Source organism: Triticum aestivum, chromosome 7A (genome assembly GCF_018294505.1).
Source record: "Triticum aestivum cultivar Chinese Spring chromosome 7A, IWGSC CS RefSeq v2.1, whole genome shotgun sequence".
Lineage (NCBI taxonomy): Eukaryota > Viridiplantae > Streptophyta > Magnoliopsida > Poales > Poaceae > Triticum > Triticum aestivum.
In genome coordinates this window covers 152,431,448-152,450,735 of record NC_057812.1, presented here as the reverse complement: position 1 = coordinate 152,450,735, position 19,288 = coordinate 152,431,448, and the positions used below count along the sequence as shown (strand labels likewise).

At 45.2% G+C, this 19,288-nt stretch overlaps 1 protein-coding gene across 1 annotated transcript; it reads right to left on the bottom strand.

Annotated features, from left to right (window-relative positions):
* Nucleotides 1-16,762: 16,762 nt before the first annotated feature.
* On the bottom strand, nt 16,763-18,704 carry LOC123149852 (RING-H2 finger protein ATL46). Its single transcript, XM_044569612.1, has one exon. It carries the CDS (start codon nt 18,261-18,263, stop codon nt 17,037-17,039), a length of 1,227 nt encoding a protein of 408 aa, XP_044425547.1. The 5' UTR covers nt 18,264-18,704; the 3' UTR covers nt 16,763-17,036.
* Between the last annotated feature and the right edge of the window lie 584 nt (nt 18,705-19,288).

Here is a 19,288-nt window from a genome sequence, read left to right as displayed (position 1 = left end):
ACGACGCCATTGGTCGGAGCGATGTGGAGGGGTGCGGCGGACATGTCCGGCGGTGGGGTTTTTGTTCGGCAGCGCGAAGAGGAAGTTTGCTAGGGTTTCATCTGCGCGAATTTTCGGAAGGAGACACATATTTATAGATAGGGGAGGTAGGAGTGTCCAAAAGAGGTGTAGTTTTCACCCACACGGTCGTGATCCGATGACGGAGGACATGAGAGGGGTTTGGATGGGTTATTGGGCCGTTTTGGAGGGGTGTTGGGCTGCAACACACACGAGGCCTTTGCGGTTCCCCACTTAACCGTTGGAGCATCAAACGGACTCCAAATGGAACGAAATTTGACAGGCGGTCTACCAGTGGTGTACCAAGGCCACTTGACAAATCTTGGTCCATTCCGAGAACGTTTAACACCCACTCACGAAAAGAGACAAAAGGGGGTGCCGGAGGACGTAGGAGTGTCGGATTGCAAAATGGACAACGGGGAAAATGCTCGGATGCGTGAGACCAACACGTATGCAAATGTGATGCACATGATATGAAATGCATGACATGAACAAAAGCAAAACGAAAGACAAAAACTCAACCACAAAGGGAATCTCATATCGCATCTCTGAAAAAGGCAAGAGTCGAAGTTACAAATATGGAAAGTTGTATCCGGGGCGTTACACTATGTTGATTTTGTTTCAACTACATGCGTGAACATGTGCCAAGTCAACCCACTCGAATCGTTCAAAAGAGGATACCACCCTATCATTCCACATCACAACCATTTTAATAGCATGTAGGCACGCAAGGTAAACCATTATAAACTCCTAGCTAATTAAGCATGGCATAAGCAACTATAATCTCTAATTGTCATTGCAAACATGTTTATTCATAATAGGCTGAATCAAGAACGATGAACTAATCATATTTACAGAAACAAGAGAGGTTGGGTTCATACCAGCTTCTCCCATCTCAATCAGTCCATCATATATCGTCATAATTGCTTTTCACTTGCACGACCGAATGATATGAATAATAATAATAATAGTGCACATGCATTGGACTAAGCTGGCATCTACAAGCATTCAATAAACATGGGAAGACAAGGAAATATGGACTCTTGGTTAAATCAACAATAATGCATATAGGAGTCACTTCAACAATTTAATAATGGTCTTCTCCTATCGACCCCCAGAGAAAAGGAAAGAAATAAAACTATTTACACGGGAAAGCTCCCAACAAGCAAAAGAAGAACATGAAATATTTTTGCGTTTTCTTTTTAATTAGTACTACAGGAATAGAAATTAAAACTAGCTAAAAGCTACAACTATTTTTTTTGGCTTTTCTTAAGGTTTATTAAACACATAAGAAGAAGGCATAAAAAAGAAATAAACTAGCATGGATGATACAATGAAAAAGTATGAGCACCGACAACTAGCAATGAGTGTGTGAACATGAATGTAATGTCGGTGGGAAATACGTACTCCCTCGAGCTTAGGCTTTTGTCCTAAGTTGGTCTAATGCCACGGATGGCTTGGTGGATATCCAAAGTTGTAGTTGGGGTCGTACTGAGATGCAGCAGTCATTGCATCGTGGGCTGCAGCTTGGAGGTGAGCTATCTCAGCCCTCCTCTTATACTCTTCCGCCTCCTCTCTGGTTATAAAATATCTCCCTTTTGCCTGAAAGTCAAAGATACTGAGATGCAGCAGTCATTGCATCGTGGGCTGCAGCTTGGAGGCGAGCTATCTCAGCCCTCCTCTTATACTCTTCCGCCTCCTCTCTGGTTATAAAATATCTCCCTTTTGCCTGAAAGTCAAAGAAAGTAGAAGCAGGGAGAACGACGTGATAGGTGTGTCGTTTGTCAAAGATTAGTCGGCACTGGATGAACTGATCGTTCCTCTCAACAAAATGATGACGAACCATAGCCTCATAATCCAAATAAGCAGGAGGCAACTCAATATCATCCTCACGTATGGTTATACCAAGAAAATTAGCTATACAGGTTGCATAAATTCCACCAACGAAATCTCCATTAAATCTATTATGATGCAACCTACGTGCAACACTGGCTCCCAAATTATAAGATTTATCTCCTAACATAGCACTCCTAAGAATATTGAGGTCAGGGACACACATGTGACATGCTTCATCCTTACCATTTATGCACCTACCTATGAAGAGAGCAAAATAATGTATAGCAGGAAAATGAATGCTCCCTATGGTAGCTTGTGCTATATCTCTAGATTCCCCCATAGTTATACTAGCAAGAAAATCTCTAAATTCATATTTGCGAGGTTCACTAGCACTACCCCATTGTGGGTGTTTGCAAGAAGTGGTAAAGTCCTCTAAGTCCATAGTATAAGAATTTTCATAAAGATCAAACAGGACAGTTTGAGAGTTGCGTGAAGATGAAAATTCAAACCTCCTCACAAAGGAACTAGTGAGATAGTGGTACTGACGGCACTTTTCTGCCTCGAAGATCACAAGATCAGCGTTACGCAAATATGCATTAAATTCTTCCTTAATTCCTTCTCGATCCATGAAGTCCTCTGAGGGCCATTCACAAGGCCGCACTGGAGCGTCCCTTGGTGGCTCGTCATCAGCATCGTGCATTGCAAGCCTGGGTCCTTGTTTCCTTGAAGAATCGCCTTGGTACATTTTCCTAAACATATTTCTTCTTCTGAAAAATTTCTGAAATTTTAGTAACTTCAAATAAAAGTAAACCAAACTCAACAAAATTGATAGCAACTACTCCTACAAGTGCCTAGAGCCTATATCGTGCATTAGAACTACTTGGAACCATATAAATTTGACATGCAAGCTCAAGAACATGGTCACCTAGGCAGCACAAATTTACAATGAATAAAGCACTAGAGCAAAAACTAATTGGACCAATGGAGGAGTCACATACCAAGGAACAATCCCCCAAAGCAGTTTTGTGAGAGGTGCTTTGAGCAAGGAGATCGAAAATCGCAGAAAAATGAGCTAGAACTCGTGCTTGAGCTGGATGGTGATTTTTTGGGAGGAAGAAGTGTGTGGGTGCAGAAATAAGTGGAGGGGAAACACCGTGCGACCATGAGGCAGGGGGCGTGCCCAGGGGGTGGGCGCGCTGTGGACCCTCGTGACCAGGTGCTTGCTCCCCCTGTTGTGTTCTCAGTGCCAGATATTCTCAAATATTCCAGAAAAATCATATTTAAATTCCAAGGCATTTGGAGAACTTTTATTTCCGGGGTATTTTTATATTGCACGGATAATTCGAAAAACAGACAGAAATTACTATTTTTGCTTTATTTAATATAATTAACAGAAAGTAAAAAGAGGGTACAAAGAGTTGTGTTTTCTAAATTCATCCATCTCATGCTCATCAAAAATAATCCACTAACAAGGTTGATCAAGTCTTGTTAACAAACTCATTTCGAGTAACATGAAACCGGAGAATTTTCGAATAACGCTAGGTTACCTCAATGGGGATATGCACATCCCCAATAATAAGAATATCATATTTCTTCTTGATAGTAGGAAGAGGAAATTCAAAACCTCCAAAAATAATCGATGGAATTTTTCCAATAGAATTGATACTGTGGACTTGAGGTTGTTTCCTCGGAAAGTGTACCGTATGCTCATTACCATTAACATGAAAAGTGACATTGCCTTTGGTGCAATCAATAATAGCCCCTGCAATATTCAAAAGGGGTCTCCCAAGAATAATAGACATATTATCGTCCTTGGGAATATCAAGAATAACAAAGTCTGTTAAAATAGTAACATTTGCAACTACAACAGGCACCTCACAAATACTGACAGGTATAGCAGTTGATTTATCAGCAATTTGCAAAGATATTTCGGTAGGTGTCAACTTATTCAAATCAATTCTACGATATAAAGAGAGAGGCATAACACTAACACCGGCTCCAAGATCACATAAAGCAGTTTTAACATAGTTTCTTTTCATGGAGCATGGTATAGTTGGTACTCCTGGACTCCTAGTTTCTTAGGTATTCCACCTTTAAAAGTATAATTAGCAAGCATGGTGGAAATTTCAGCTTCCAGTATCTTTCTTTTATTTGTAACAATATCTTTCATATACTTAGCATAAGGATTCATTTTAAGCATATCAGTCAAACACATACGCAAGAAGATAGGTCTAATCATTTCAGCAAAGCGCTCAAAATCCTCATCATCCTTTTTCTTGGATGGCTTAGGGGGAAACGGCATGGGTTTCTAAACACATCGTTCTATTTCTTTACCATGCTTCTTAGCAATAAAGTCTTTCTTATCATAATGTTGATTCTTTGATTGTGGGTTATCAAGATCAACAACAGGTTCAATTTCTACATCGTTATCATTACTAGGTTGAGCATCAACATGAACATTATCATTAACATTTTCATTAGGTTCATGTTCATTACTAGATTGTGTTTCAGCATTAGAAATAGAAATATCATTAGGATTCTCAGGTGTGTCAATAACAGGTTCACTAGAAGCATGCAAAGTCCTATCATTTTTATTTTTCTTCCTTTTAGAAGGACCACATGCATCTATATTATTTCTCTGAGAATCTTGCTCAATTCTCTTAGGGTGGCCTTCAGGATACAAAGGTTCCTGAGTCATTTTACCAGTTCTAGTAGCCACTCTAACAACATAGTCATTATTCTTATTATTCAATTCATTGAGCAAATCATTCTGAGCTTTAAGTACTTGTTCTACTTGAGTGGTAACAATAGAAGCATGTTCACTAATAAGTTTAAGTTCACCTTTAACAGTAGCCATATAATCACCCAAGTGTTCAAGCATATCAGCATTGTGTTTTAATTCCCTACCAAAATAAGCATTGAAGTTTTCTTGCTTAACCATAAAGTTATCAAACTCATCCAAGCATGGGCTGGCAAACTTAGTAAATGAGATTTCAGCTTTATCATATCTATAAAAAGAATTTACCTTTACTACCAGTGTCGGGTTATCAAGACCATGTGTTTCTTCAATAGACGGTAAATTAAGACCATGTATTTCTTCAATAGGAGGTAAATTCTTAACGTCTTCAGCTTTAATACCCTTATCTTTCATGGATTTCTTTGCCTCTTGCATATCTTCAGGACTGAGAAATAGAAGACCTCTTTTCTTCGGAGTTGGTTTAGGAATAGGCTCAGGAGTTGGCTCACGAAGTGTCCAATAATTTTCATTTGTCAACATATTATTCAATAGAATTTCAGCTTCATCCAGTGTTCTTTCCCTGAAAATAGAACCAGCACAACTATCCAAGTAATCTCTGGAAGCATCGGTTAGTCCATTATAAAAGATATCAATTATTTCATTTTTCTTAAGAGGATGATCACGCAAAGCATTAAGTAATTGGAGAAGCCTCCCCCAAGCTTGTGGGAGACTCTCTTCTTCAATTTGCACAAAATTATATATATCCCTTAAAGCAGCTTGTTTCTTATGAGCAGGGAAATATTTAGCAGAGAAGTAGTAAATCATATCCTGGGGACTACGCACACAACCAAGATCAAGAGAACTAAACCATATCTTAGCATCACCCTTTAATGAGAATGGAAATATTTTAAGGATATAAAAGTAGCGAGTTCTCTCATCATTAGTGAACAGGGTGGCTATATCATTTAATTTAGTAAGATGTGCCACAACAGTTTCAGACTCATAACCATAAAAAGGATCAGATTCAACCAAAGTAATTATATCAGGATCAATAGAGAATTCATAATACTTATCAGTAACAAAGATAGGTGAAGTAGCATAAGCAGGATCATATTTCATTCTAGCATTCAGAGTTTTTTGTTTAAGCTTAGCTAATAATTTCTTAAGATCAGTCCTATCATTGCAAGCAAGAACATCTCTAGCAGTTTCTTCATCCATAACATAGCCCTCGGGCACAACAGGTAATTCATATTTATTAGGAGAGCCTTCATCATCACTTTCATCAGTATTATCAGTTTCAATAATTTCATTCTCTCTAGCCCTAGCAAGTTGTTCATCAAGAAATTCACCAAGTGGCACAGTAGTATCAAGCATAGAAGTAGTTTCATCATAAGTATCATGCATAGAAGAAGTTGCATCATCAATAATATGTGACATATCAGAATTAATATCAGAAGCAGGTTTAGGTGTCGCATGCTTACTCAAATCAGAAGGTGAATCAAGTGCAGAGCTAGATGACAGTTCCTTACCTCCCCTCGTAGTTGAGGGATAAATCTTGGTTTTTTGATCTCTCAAGTTCTTCATAATGATAAGCAGATATAAATCCCAAGTGACTTAAAGAATAGAGCTATGCTCCCCGGCAACGGCGCCAGAAAATAGTCTTGATAACCCACAAGTATAGGGGGTCGCAACAGTTTTCGAGGGTATAGTATTCAACCCAAATTTATTGATTCGACACAAGGGGAGCCAAAGAATATTCTCAAGTATTAGCAGCTGAGTTGTCAATTCAACCACACCTGGAAACTTAGTATCTGTAGCAAAGTGTTTAGTAGCAAAATAATATGATAGTAGTGGTAACGGTAGCAAAAGGTAACGATAGCAAAAGTAATATTTTTGGTGTTTTATAGTGATGATAACAATAGAAACCAAAAAGTAAATAAGCGAAGAACAATATATGGAAAGCTCTTAGGCATTGGATCGGTGATAGAGAATTATGTCGGATGCGGTTCATCATGTAACAGTCATAACCTAGGGTGACACAAAACTAGCTCCAATTCATCAATGTAATGTAGGCATGTATTCCGAATATAGTCATACGTGCTTATGGAAAAGAACTTGCATGACATCTTTTATCCTACCCTCCCGTGGCAGCGGGGTCCTAGTGGAAACTAAGGGATATTAAGGCCTCCTTTTAATAGAGTAGCAGACCAAAGCATTAACACAGAGTGAATACATGAACTCCTCAAACTACAGTCATCACCGGGAGTGGTCCTGATTATTGTCACTTCGGGGTTGCCGGGTCATAACACATAGTAGGTGACTATAGACTTGCAAGATAGGATCAAGAACTCACATATATTCATGAAAACATAATAGGTCCAGATCTGAAATCATGGCACTCGGGCCCTAGTGACAAGCATTAAGCATAGCAAAGTCATAGCAACATCAATCTCAGAACATAGTGGATACTAGGGATCAAACCCTAACAAACTAACTCGATTACATGATAAATCTCATCCAACCCATCACCGTCTAGCAAGCCTACGATGAAATTACTCACGCACAGCAGTGAGCATCATGAAATTGGTGATGGAGGATGGTTGATGATGACGATGGCGACGGATTCCCCTCTTCGCAGCCTCAAACAGACTCCAGATCAGCCCTCCCGAGAGAGTTTAGGGCTTGGCGGCAGCTCTGCATCGTAAAACGCAATGAATCCTTCTCCTTTATTTTTTTTCTCCCCGAACATGAATATATGGAGTTGGAGTTGAGGTTGGTGGAGCTCCAGGGGGCCCACGAGGTAGGGGGCGTGCCCAGGGGGACAGGCGCGCCCCCACCCTCGTGGCTAGGGTGTGGGCCCCCTGGCCTTGATTCTTTGCCAGTATTTTTTTATTATTTCCAAAAATAATCTCCGTGGAGTTTCAGGTCATTCCGAGAACTTTTGTTTCTGCACATAAATAACACCATAGCAATTCTGCTGAAAACAGCGTCAGTCCGGGTTAGTTCCATTCAAATCATGCAAGTTAGAGTCCAAAACAAGGGCAAAAGTGTTTGGAAAAGTAGATACGACGGAGACGTATCAACGACGGCACAACGGAACTCTCAATGAAAGCACCAATGTCAGTGTCAAAACCGGCGGATCTCGGGTAGGGGGTCCCGAACTATGCGTCTGAGGTTGATGGTAACAGGAGACAGGGGACACGATGTTTACCCAAGTTCGGGCCCTCTTGATGGAGGTAAAATCCTACGTCCTACTTGATTAATATCGATGAGTATGGGGGTTACAAGAGTTGATCTACCATGAGATCGTAATGGCTAAAACCCTAGAAGCCTAGCCTATGTGATTATGATTGTCTCTACGGACTAAACCCTCCGGTTTATATAGACACCGGAGGGGACTAGGGTTGTACAAAGTCGGTTACAGAGAAAGGAATCTTCATATCCGAACGCCAAGCTTGCCATCCACGCCAAGGAGAGTCCCATCCGGACACGGGTAAGAGTCTTCGGTCTTGTATCTTCATGGCCCAACAGTCCGGCCTATGTCCAACAGGCCAGACGCCCGAGGACCCCTTAGTCCAGGACTCCCTCACCCCCCCATGGCAAGTCCGAATTGGACTAGGGAGGGGGCAGCGCCCCCTCTCTTTCCTTCTTCCTCTCCTACTCCTTCCCTCTCTCCCCTCTTGGAAAAGGAAGGGGACTCCAACTAGGATTGGGAATCCTAGTTGGACTTCCCCTATAGGCGCGCCCCTCCTAGGACGGCCTCCTCTTCCCCCTCCTTTATATATGTGGGCAAGGGGGCACCCCAAAGGCACTCCAAGATTTGTCTTAGCCATGTGCGGTGCCCCCCTCCACAGTTTTCCACCTCAGTCATATTGTCGTAGTGCTTAGGCGAAGCCCTACGTCGGTAACTTCATCATCACCGTCACCATGCCGTCGTGCTGACGAAACTCTCCCTCGGCCTCAACTGGATCAAGAGTTTGAGGGATGTCACTGAACTGAACGTGTTCAGATCGCGGTGGTGCCGTGCGTTCGGTACTTGGATCGGTTGGATCGCCAAGACGTTTGACTACATCAACCCCGTTACTAAACGCTTTCGCTTTCGGTCTAGGAGGGTATGTAGACACACTCTCCCCCCTCGTTGCTATGCATCTCCTAGATAGATCTTGCATGATCGTAGGAATTTTTTTGATATATTGTGTTCCCCAACACTCCTATGTTGTCACTTTCATATACAAGTGGGAATTTTTCATTATAGAACTTGGCTTTTCCAATGGTGGGCTTCCTCAAAATGCCCTAGGTCTTCGTGAGCAAGCGAGTTGGATGCGCACCCACTTAGTTTCTTTTTGAGCTTTCATACACTTATAGCTCTAGTGCATCCATTGCATGGCAATCCCTACTCACTCACATTGATATCTATTGATGGGCATCTCCATAGCCCGTTGATACGCCTAGTTGATGTGAGACTATCTTCTCCATTTTGTCTTCTCCACAACCACCATTCTATTCCACCTATAGTGCTATGTCCATGGCTCACGCTCATGTATTGCGTGAAGATTGAAAAAGTTTGAGAACATCAAAAGTATGAAACAATTGCTTGGCTTGTCATCGGGGTTGTGTATGATTAAATATTTTGTGTGATGAAGATAGAGCATAGCCAGACTATATGATTTTATAGGGATAGCTTCCTTTGGCCATTTTATTTTGAGAAGACATGATTAGTTTGTTAGTATGCTTGAAGTATTATTATTTTTATGCTAAACTTTTGTATTGAATCTTTCGGATCTGAACATTCATGCCACAATAAAGAAAGTTACATTGATAATTATGTTAGGAAGCATTCCACATCAAAAATTCTATTGTTATCATTTACCTACTCGGGGACGAGCAGGAATTAAGCTTGGGGATGCTTGATACGTCTCCAACATATCTATAATTTTTGATTGTTCCGTGCTATTATATTATCTCTTTTGGATGTTTAATGGGATTTAATATGCTATTTTATATTATTTTTGGGACTAACCTATTAACCGGAGGCCCAGTGCCAGTTTCTGTTTTTTTGCCTATTTTAGCGTTTCGCAGAAAAGGAATACCAAACGGAGTCCAAACGGAATGAAACCTTCGCGATGATCTTTCTTGGACGGAAAGCAAACTAGAAGACTTGAAGTTGAAGTCTGGAACGCCACGAGGAGGGAGGGCGCTCCCAGGGGTAGGCGCGCCCCCACCCTCGTGGGCCCCTCGTAGCTCCACCGACGTACTTCTTTCTCCTATATATACTCTTATACCCTAGATCGATCGCAGAGAGCCACGAAACCACTTTTCCACCACCGCAACCTTATGTACCCGTGAGATCCCATCTTGGGGCCTTTTCCGACGATCTGCCGGAGGGGGAATCGATCACGGAGGGCTTCTACATCAACACCATTGCCTCTCTGATAAAGCGTGAGTAGTTTACCATAGACCTTCGGGTCCATAGTTATTACCTAGATGGCTTCTTCTCTCTCTTTGATTCTCAATACAAAGTTCTCCTCGATGTTCTTGGAGATCTATTCAATGTAATGCTCTTTTGCGGTGTGTTTGCCGAGATCCGATGAATTGTGGGTTTATGAACAAGATTATCTATGAATATTATTTGGTTCTTCTCTGAATTCTTATATGCATGATTTTATATATTTGCAAGTCTCTTCGAATTACCGGTTTAGTTTGGCCTACTAGATTGATCTTTCTTGCAATGGGAGAAGTGCTTAGCTTTGGGTTCAATCTTGCGGTGTCCTTTCCCAGTGACAGTAGAGGCAGCAAGGCACGTATTGTATTGTTGTCATCAAGGATAAAAATATGGGGTTTATATCATATTGCTTGAGTTTATCCCTCTACATCATGTCATCTTTCTTAATGCATTACTCTGTTCTTATGAACTTAATACTCTAGATGCATGCTGGATAGCGGTCGATGTGTGGAGTAATAGTAGTAGATGCAGAATCGTTTCGATCTATTTTACACGGACGTGATGCCTATATTCATGATCATTGCTTTAGATTTCTTCATAACTATGCGCTTTTCTATCAATTGCTCAGTAGTAATTTGTTCACCCACCATAATACATGCTATCTTGAGAGAAGCCACTAGTGAAACCTATGGCCCCAGGGTCTCTTTCTTATTATATTGCATCTCTTTTATTTACATCGCATCTCGTTTACTATTTTGCAATCTTTAATTTCCAATCTATACAATAAAAATACCAAACATATTTACTTTACTATCTTTATTAGATCTCACTTTTGCGAGTCGCCGTGAAGGGATTGACAACCCCTTTATCGCGTTGGTTGCAAGGTTCTTGATTGTTTGTGTAGGTACTAGGTGACTTGTGCATTGTCTCCTACTGGATTGATACCTTAGTTCTCAAAACCGAGGGAAATATTTACGCTACTTTGCTGCATCACCCTTTCCTCTTCAAGGGAAAACCAATGCATGCTCAAGAGGTAGCACGCTGTCAGGGGTTACCGGGGCAGCGCAGACGATAAGGAGAGTGAGGAAATGGGGGCGACTAGGGTAGAGCCTCGCCGTCCAAGCACCCATGATCATCATGCTTTGTCGATGGAGCAATGAAACACCCGGCGATCCAGACAACACATGCTACTTGGAACTCCTTTACTCTCGACAGTGACCGACCCGTCCCACTCCCGCCTGAGGGCAACTCCAACGCACGGCCCCAAACGGACGTTAGTTTTGTCCGGATTTCGTCTATTTGGGGCATAGAAATGGACACGTCCGTCCACTTGTAGTCGTGTGGATGGTGGTGTGCCCAACTGGGTCGCCGCATCCCAAATTGTCCTCCTGAAGGACTAGCAAAATTCACCCAAATCTAACCCAAATAGACATGGCAAAGTAATTTAAAAATCTTAAATATTAACATAAAATGGGCCAAGTCTTGTCCAACACATCCTTAAACAAACTAAAAATTAAAACTACATAAAAAACTAGAAGCCCGTCACCAGCGTGGACGCCGTCGCCTTCAGTTGCCGCCATCGTCGTCCTCCTTGTCGCGTGTGAGGTCGATGTAGGGCGGTGGCGTCCACAGGTGAGCCGGTGGTCCCTGCCAGGCGGGAGGCGCAACCACAGGCGGCTGCATTGGCGCGTGCACCTCCTCTTCCCGTGGCGGGGACAGTGACCAGGCCTCGCAGTGCACGGGCTCCAGCATGCATAGGGTCGTCTCCGTCCAGGACCACTTCTGGCCGACCAGCGCAGGGTTCCACGGCGTAGGCTCCTCCTCTTGCTGTTGCACGTCCTCCATGGCCTCCTCCTTCACCACAACGTCGAACTACGTGGTGGCAACGTCGCCGGCCGTGGAGAGGGCTATGATCTGTTCGAGGCCCTACCATTGGGCCTCATCATGGGTGTGGAGGGAGTCCCCCCATGACCTGCCTCACCATCTCCTCTCCTCGGCGTCAGGCCACAAACCAGCCTACGTCCGTGTGGCTGGGGAGGGCTAGCGGCACGCACAGCGTGGCGGGCTCGGAGCACGACCGACAAAGAACGGCTGTCGTTGCAGATCGTGCTCGTGTCCCACAGAGGTGAGTCTGGTGCGCACATCCAGTCCTTGATGAGATCTGCCGGCATGCGGGCGCGGCGGCGGGCGATCTCTTCACGCCAGGCGCGGCCGCTCACCGGGATCGGTGGGATAGGCACCCGATCGGCGGAAACATGTCGGTTATTGGGAAGGTGCACGTCGGCCCATAGCAACGGCGTGCCCGTCTCCTAGTAACATTTGCAAACCTCCGCCTTGATGTACGGCCTCAGGCGAGGTCCGGCCGCCGGTGGTGCGATGTGAAATGCGGGTGTCGGAGGTGCAGGTGGTGGAGCTGGAGGTGGAGGGGTGGAGCGGCGACGACGACGGCAGGAGGAAGAGCCGGCCTCGTGGTCGTTCCTGCCCTTGCGGCCGGAGATCCAGTGCCATCCCATGGTGGCCAACGGCGAGGTGGAGCTAGTTTGGATAAGCCAAGCGTGTCGGGCTTTGAGGAGGCACTCGTCACCGGAGTGGGGAAGTGGAAGGGTGGACTCCCACCGGCCCACGGCTTCAACATTAAAAAGAATGGTGACCGCTCGGCCTAGGTGGCTCCCATGCCATGAGCAACCCGGCCAGGATGGCCCAACCCGACCCGTCCTGGCCCAAAAAAGCCCGATCTGACCCGACCATGCCCTTGGGCCGGGCCTGGGCCTAGATTTTGATCCCGATGGTCAGACCGGGCCTGTCGTTTTTGCAGTTTAAGGTAAAGGCCTGGCCCAAGGCCCAACAGGCTTTTTGCATGATGGGTCAGGATTGGGCATGATATTTAGGCCCGGCAGCCGGGCCAGGCCAGGCTTGGGCCTAAGTTTTCTGCGTCGGGCTTTGGTAGGCCTGGCCCGAAGCCCGGCCCAGCCCGACAGATGGCTAAGTATAGTCTGGATCCAGTCCGCACTAAGGATGGCAATGGGTCGGGTTTGGATCGGGTTGAACAATATCGAATCCAAATCCATATCCATGAAGACAGTCTTTGCCCGCCCATGAAAAAATCCATGGGTGAAAAATTGTGTTCATGTCCAAATTCGATGGATATCCATGTCCACTGGATATCCATTGGGTCCTCTCGAGACACATAAATAAAACTTAACACAATATTAACGTAAACTCTTCCATTCTTCACCTCGTAGCAGGCTAGGCTTCACTTATGGTAAATCAACATCCAGTAACAACCTAAGATCATTTAGTATTTTTCTAACAGATGAGAATGACGAGTCATTTAAAAAGGAGATAAAAATAAGGAAAAGGGTGTTGGAGTATGTTACAGAGGGGATTGACTGTCAACTTATAAAAGTTACGATGGGGATTGTGTGATTTCTTATGCATGTTTCAGATAAAAGAAGTGTAAAATTGTCGTGGGACATGTGAACGTGGGGCAGTGATGGCAGATTTTTTCCCATTAAGTCATACTATCAGGTCGGGTTTGGGTATATCCATGGGTACAAGATTATATCCATTGCCCTACCCACGAACAATCGGGTCGGGTTTGGGCGCCGCCCATGGACACAAAAGTATATCCAAACCCTATCCATTTGGGGCGAATAATGGATATCCATGTCCATGAATAAAAATGTCATCCTTAGTCCGCACACACGTCGTCCTCTCAGAGGGCGTGCCTATTAACTTCTCTCTGTGTTCTGGATGCACTTGGACCCTAACATCTTTGCCGATGGCATGGATCTGGAAGTGAGATCTCTTGACACGGAGAAAATGAAGCATTCCTCCTGTATGGTTCCTCCTATGGCCACCACAAGCTATGATTCGGCTACAGTGGGAAAAAAGTAGCCGAAACAACTTCCCTGATTTCAGCAGAAAACACCAGAACGTTTATGACACGATCGTTCAATCATGGCGAAACTCAAACCTTTCCTCTCGTCCGTTTGTAACACGCACGAAGCTGGCCTTTACGCTGCATATGAATCCAGAAGCAACGGACCACCGTGGCGAGCTTCACGTAGAGAACAGTGTTTGCGCAGACCTGCCTCGTCCGATCTGAATATCTGATCTTACCGGTAGGGGACCTCGAGCGAGCCTGTGAATCCTGAGACTTGGGCACTCCTTCACACAAAAAGATTCTCTGGGGCTTTGTCCTGAATCTGGGAGTAGAGGTCTGAAGAACAAACTACTGGAGCTGCTTCAGATGCCAGAAGAACAACCCACTGGAGCACTACAGATCTGGTAATTAACAATAATAACACTCTGGACCGGTGTTAATTAATTGTTGAAATGCCAGGTGTGAATTGGCAGTGCATGGACTCACAAGCCAGATCTGAATGCAAACTGCCGGAGTGGTAGATTGCAGATGCTGCCTGCTTGATCTAGTGGATGCATTGCCTTCAAAAATAAATAAATTCCGTTTCAAAAAAAAATTAGTGGATGCTTGAGAGGCCGGCACTTCTTATCGCTTTCCGGTTAAAAATGATGAAAGAGCACACAGGGAAATGCATTTTGGCACTTAAAACCCGCATGATATGATACTGACCTCCACCTGACGAGGCGCCTTTGCAAGGACAAGTCGCCTATCAGGATACAAGTTTGATGTCAACTCTTCAGTTGGATAATGTTCGGCCGGCCACTACCAACCACAAGGTGCAACAAGCAATAAGGGGACAGCTTCAGTTACATATCAACTCTTACAGAAATGTTGACATTAAGCACAGAGAATGGCATTAAACACCAACAGGAGGCCCTTAAACAAAGACGGAGCACCAAAGCAAAAGGTGTTTACACCTATTTTACCAACTTGTCAGTTGGATGCCAAGAATTTGGTGCGGCTTACATTTGTCAGACAGGTCAATCAGATGATTCAATCTCACAAAATTATTAGTTAGAGCAACAAAGAGATTAGAGTGTCCGAGGTGGCAACAGTAAATGTGTTGAAATTATGGGTTCAGAAATATTACTTCTGACAAAAAATACATTACAGTTAACAAGCAAGAACATACAAAGGTGGCATCTGTCAAATATATTGAAATCTAGGAAAATTAAATGTTGCCTACTAAGCTGGCATAAGGAATATCTATACTCTGATCACTAAAGGTTTCTGGCAGCCCAGGAATGAAGCAAAGGATGATGCGTTGCTTTCGCTTGTTCCAACCTTTTTGCTTTCTATCATGATAAAGAAAACTATATTTTCTTTTGTGAGAGTAAAGAGATTCTTGAAAGGGGAATGTAAACCCCCCAAAAAAGTGTTCATCAAAGGAGAAGACTTTGAGAAAGGCAGCAGATGACTGGTGAACTAAAGGCAAAAGAAATATGCTCAGCTGGAACTTAAAATAAGTAAAGCCTCTGATAAAAGATTACATTCTCAATCATGAGAAGTTCATATGTCTGTAGATGTCCATCACTGCGAATCAGATGTGCAGATGGGGGAAATACTAGGAACCTACTGGCTACTACCCACTGGCATCAGTTCAGATTTTAGGAAGCAATCCACCATGGACCTCAATTTACAAATGTAAAACAAGACACTTGGCAATTGTTCTGCTTGTGAGTCAAGTACCTAACTCAATCCTCAAAACAAAACAAAAAGTACCTAACTCAGGACAGCCAGGACCATAAATGTACATCAGCAATTTCACTGATGTGCCTTTGGCCTAAAATTAGTAGATGTAAGCTCATTTGGAAACACAGAAGAAAGAACATGTGCAATATCTGAAAGTTGGCTGACTACAAGTATCATCAAAGGAAATAAGCCAAATCATAAGTAGATGTAGCTCATCAGGAAAATAATTGGTTAGATACGAGAAATAAGCCAAATCATAAGTAGATGCAGTGGGCTCTTGTAAATTACAGTCATGTGCAATTTATAAAAGTTACAAGTGATTTTTTTAAAAGAAATCAATTCCTTCCAGTTATGCGTTAACAGTTGCTCGTAATAGCAATATGGGTTTTGCTCAGCCATATGAAGATTAGTGAATCAGAAAGGTATTCACAAAGGGGTATGCAACAATTCAGATAATGAACCGCATGAAAATTCAATAGATACTATGAGTTAGACCTTGTGTCCTTGTCCCAAACCCAGAAATAATCTCAAGACAGTGTCCTTGTCTTCCTAACTTATCCAGTGAGTGCCCGCCTACTCCTACCTCAGTTGTTTCTGTAGCAGCCCCAGAGAGTGTCCTTCCCTTTAATGAGCATCATAAGTGTCTCGTCTATGCATCACAGTTAGGCACAATCTCAAGACATTTGCAGTTTTGCACCATCCTCCAAACTGAAACAAGAACCCAGATCAAAGAGCTACTTAATGCTAACCAGTAACCACCGATAAGATATCACCATATTTGAGTTGTTGGTTTCATTTAGCCCTAAGCATTATCCCTATACAAAAGAAGATTCCTCACAGCACCCTTCTATGCGATGACATATAGTTTAAATTCTAAAATTACAATGTTCTTTCTCCTGCATGGTTCGGAAGAAAAAAAATACAATGTTCTACAGTTCATGAACAGTTTCAGATGATCTAATTAGTACTGAAGCAAAACTCAGGTAATATTGATCTTATCATCTACTGCAATAGAAAGAATGACAAGATTGGTACTAAGAAGTCAATGCTAACTTTACTTTGAGCATTCTTGTAAGTAAAGCTTCAGGAATATGAAGATAGCTTCAAACCGATACAAGAACACAAGCAAAGCAGCATGCACCAGAAATCACATGATCCCTAAGCTATCACAAATTGGCGCAATACAGTAAGGTGGCATGACTACGAAAAACTTATCTCCCCATGAGATTAACCAATACCAATTAAAATCTGAATATGAAAATTAGGCTAGAATAATTATAGGTAAGAAATTAATGGAGTGGTACTAAGAAGAGAAATATTAGCTAGTATCACATTACAGAGTCACATCACATGTTCAATTTATCCCCGGTGCCACCTCTCTTCATCCATGGAAGGCTCCCCGCTTCTGAACAATCATCTGAGCCGGCCGGTAACTTGCCCTTCAGATTAGACCACTGCCAAATCTTGGACATGGAGAAGCTCTCCCCTTTGTTCCGTGCGCAAATTTTCTTTCCCTCCATAATGTCGGCATTCACACAACTTAGACCCGGAGGTCTTGTTCTCATCGCACCATTTCTTGTTCGGCCCGGCTGGAGAGCCACCTGAAGCTCAGAAGTCCCAAGAACATACTGGTAGGTGCCCATAGAGAAGCATTTCCTTGCATCCAAACTGCTGCTGCTACTCTCTCCTTCCTCCCTCCTCAGCACAGCAGAATCGCCGTGTCCACCTTCAACAGCACCCTGGGTGCCGACATTCTTGAACTTGCCGAGCCTCACCGGGAACACTCTTTTCTCGGCCACCGGCGTCTGCAACCCCTCCGAGGACTTCTGCGCGGGCAATCCGAAACCATCCTCGCAGCACTCCGACAGCCGCCCTTCCTCCAAGCCCTCATCGAAATCGAACATCGGGTTATTCTCGGCTGTCAGCCCTGGGGCGAAGAGCACCCCGCGGCAGAGCGGGCACGTCGAGTTGGACAGCAGCCATGTGTCGATGCAGTTCAGGTGGAAGGCGTGCCCGCAGAGCGGCAGCAGCCGGAGCCTGTCCTCGGCGTCGAATTCGCACAGGCAGACGGCGCAGTCGAAGGGCTCCTTGTCGCCGCCGCCGCCGCCCACGACGATCTCCCGGTAGGAGAAGACGGGCAGCGCGTCGATGAAGGCCTGGTCCAGGCCGGAGTCGTGGAGGTGGAACAGCTGCTGCAGCTGGCGCTGCAGCGCCGCGTCGGCCTCCCCGGGCCCCTGCCCCGCCGCGGCCGCCGAGCCGCCTCGGCGGCGGTGCTGCTTCTTCATGAGCAGGCGCACGAGGAGGTGGAGCAGGCCGGAGATGAAGAACACCACCGCGAGGATGACGATGATGAAGAGCACCGCGGGGCTAATCTTGCCGCCACCCCCGCCGGAGGAGCCCTGCTGCGCCTGCGGCAGCGGCGCGGGCGGCGGCGGGGCGGCAGCGGCAGCGGGGTATGAGTACGGGAGCTCGTCCCTGGCGACGAAGGCGCCATGGAGGCGGCGCGGGTAACCGTACGCGGCCGCCGTCGCCGGCGCGGAGGATCCGGGCGAGGACGAGACCGCTTCAGCCATGTCTCCTAGAGGCTCCGCCACCCCCGCATCTCATCTGATCCGACAGGCCAGAGATGCGATCTTTGGCGAGGAACCGGCAGCAATCCCGGCCGAAAAGGAGCGCAAAAGCGGTGGCGGGAGGGCACCTAAAAGCGGCGGGCTGGTGCGGCCCGGGGGGAAGCGTCCAAGGCGCTAGGGACCAAGAAACCCCCGGAGGCTTCCGCCGGTCGGAGGGCGGGCAGGTGGACACGCCGCGGATGGGGAGGAGGCGGAGGATTGTGGTGGAAATCGGTGGCTGTGTGGGGAGAAGGGGGAGGAGGAGTGGAGGGGAGTGGTGGGAGCGCACGAGCTGGGGCGGGGGAAAGGCGAAAGCGACGGCGGTGGCGAGCGGTGGCGTCGGCCCTGGGCTGGGACTGGGAGGGGCTCGGTGGAGTATATTTTTGTGGTGGTGCGGTCGCTTTCAGCCGCAACGATCGTTGGAAGTCGCGGTCGCCCCCGGTTGCGCTTGCGAGGACAGTAGAGGCGACGCGATGGGCCCGTGCCCTGCCGCCCAGTGCAGGTGGGGGCCGTGGCAGCTTGCTGCCCTGTCCGGTGTTTGTTTGAAATGGCTATGCCACTGCTGCTGCTCTTGGACTTGGCTCATCGGTAGACCCACACCAGACGGGCCCGGGCCGGTGTATCATGCTAGCACCGTGTAAATAGAAAGAAATCTCTACTATTAACTCAAAATCAGATCATATTTTACCAAAATCTCGCCTCAATCAGAACCTTCCTGTCTCCCCCCTACCCATACTCATATAGATCAAATCTTACCAAAATTTCACGTGACTCAAAACCTTCCCTTTTTTTTCTCCCTACCCATACTCGAATAAAATCTAAAATTATCTCTACTTTTAATGGACGAATTGGTTGAATAGTCCCCCCCACTTTCAACCGGTTTTTTTTCAACCGGTTTTTCTTCGTCCCACCTCCCACCACCCCCCTCCCACCGGTTTTTCTCTTTCTCGTCTAGCCGACAATACCCAACGTATTTATGACAATCAATC

Excerpts from the sequence above, each read along its gene's own strand:
- LOC123149852 (XM_044569612.1), bottom strand. The coding sequence starts at position 18,263 with ATGGCTGAAGCGGTCTCGTCCTCGCCCGGATCCTCCGCGCCGGCGACG.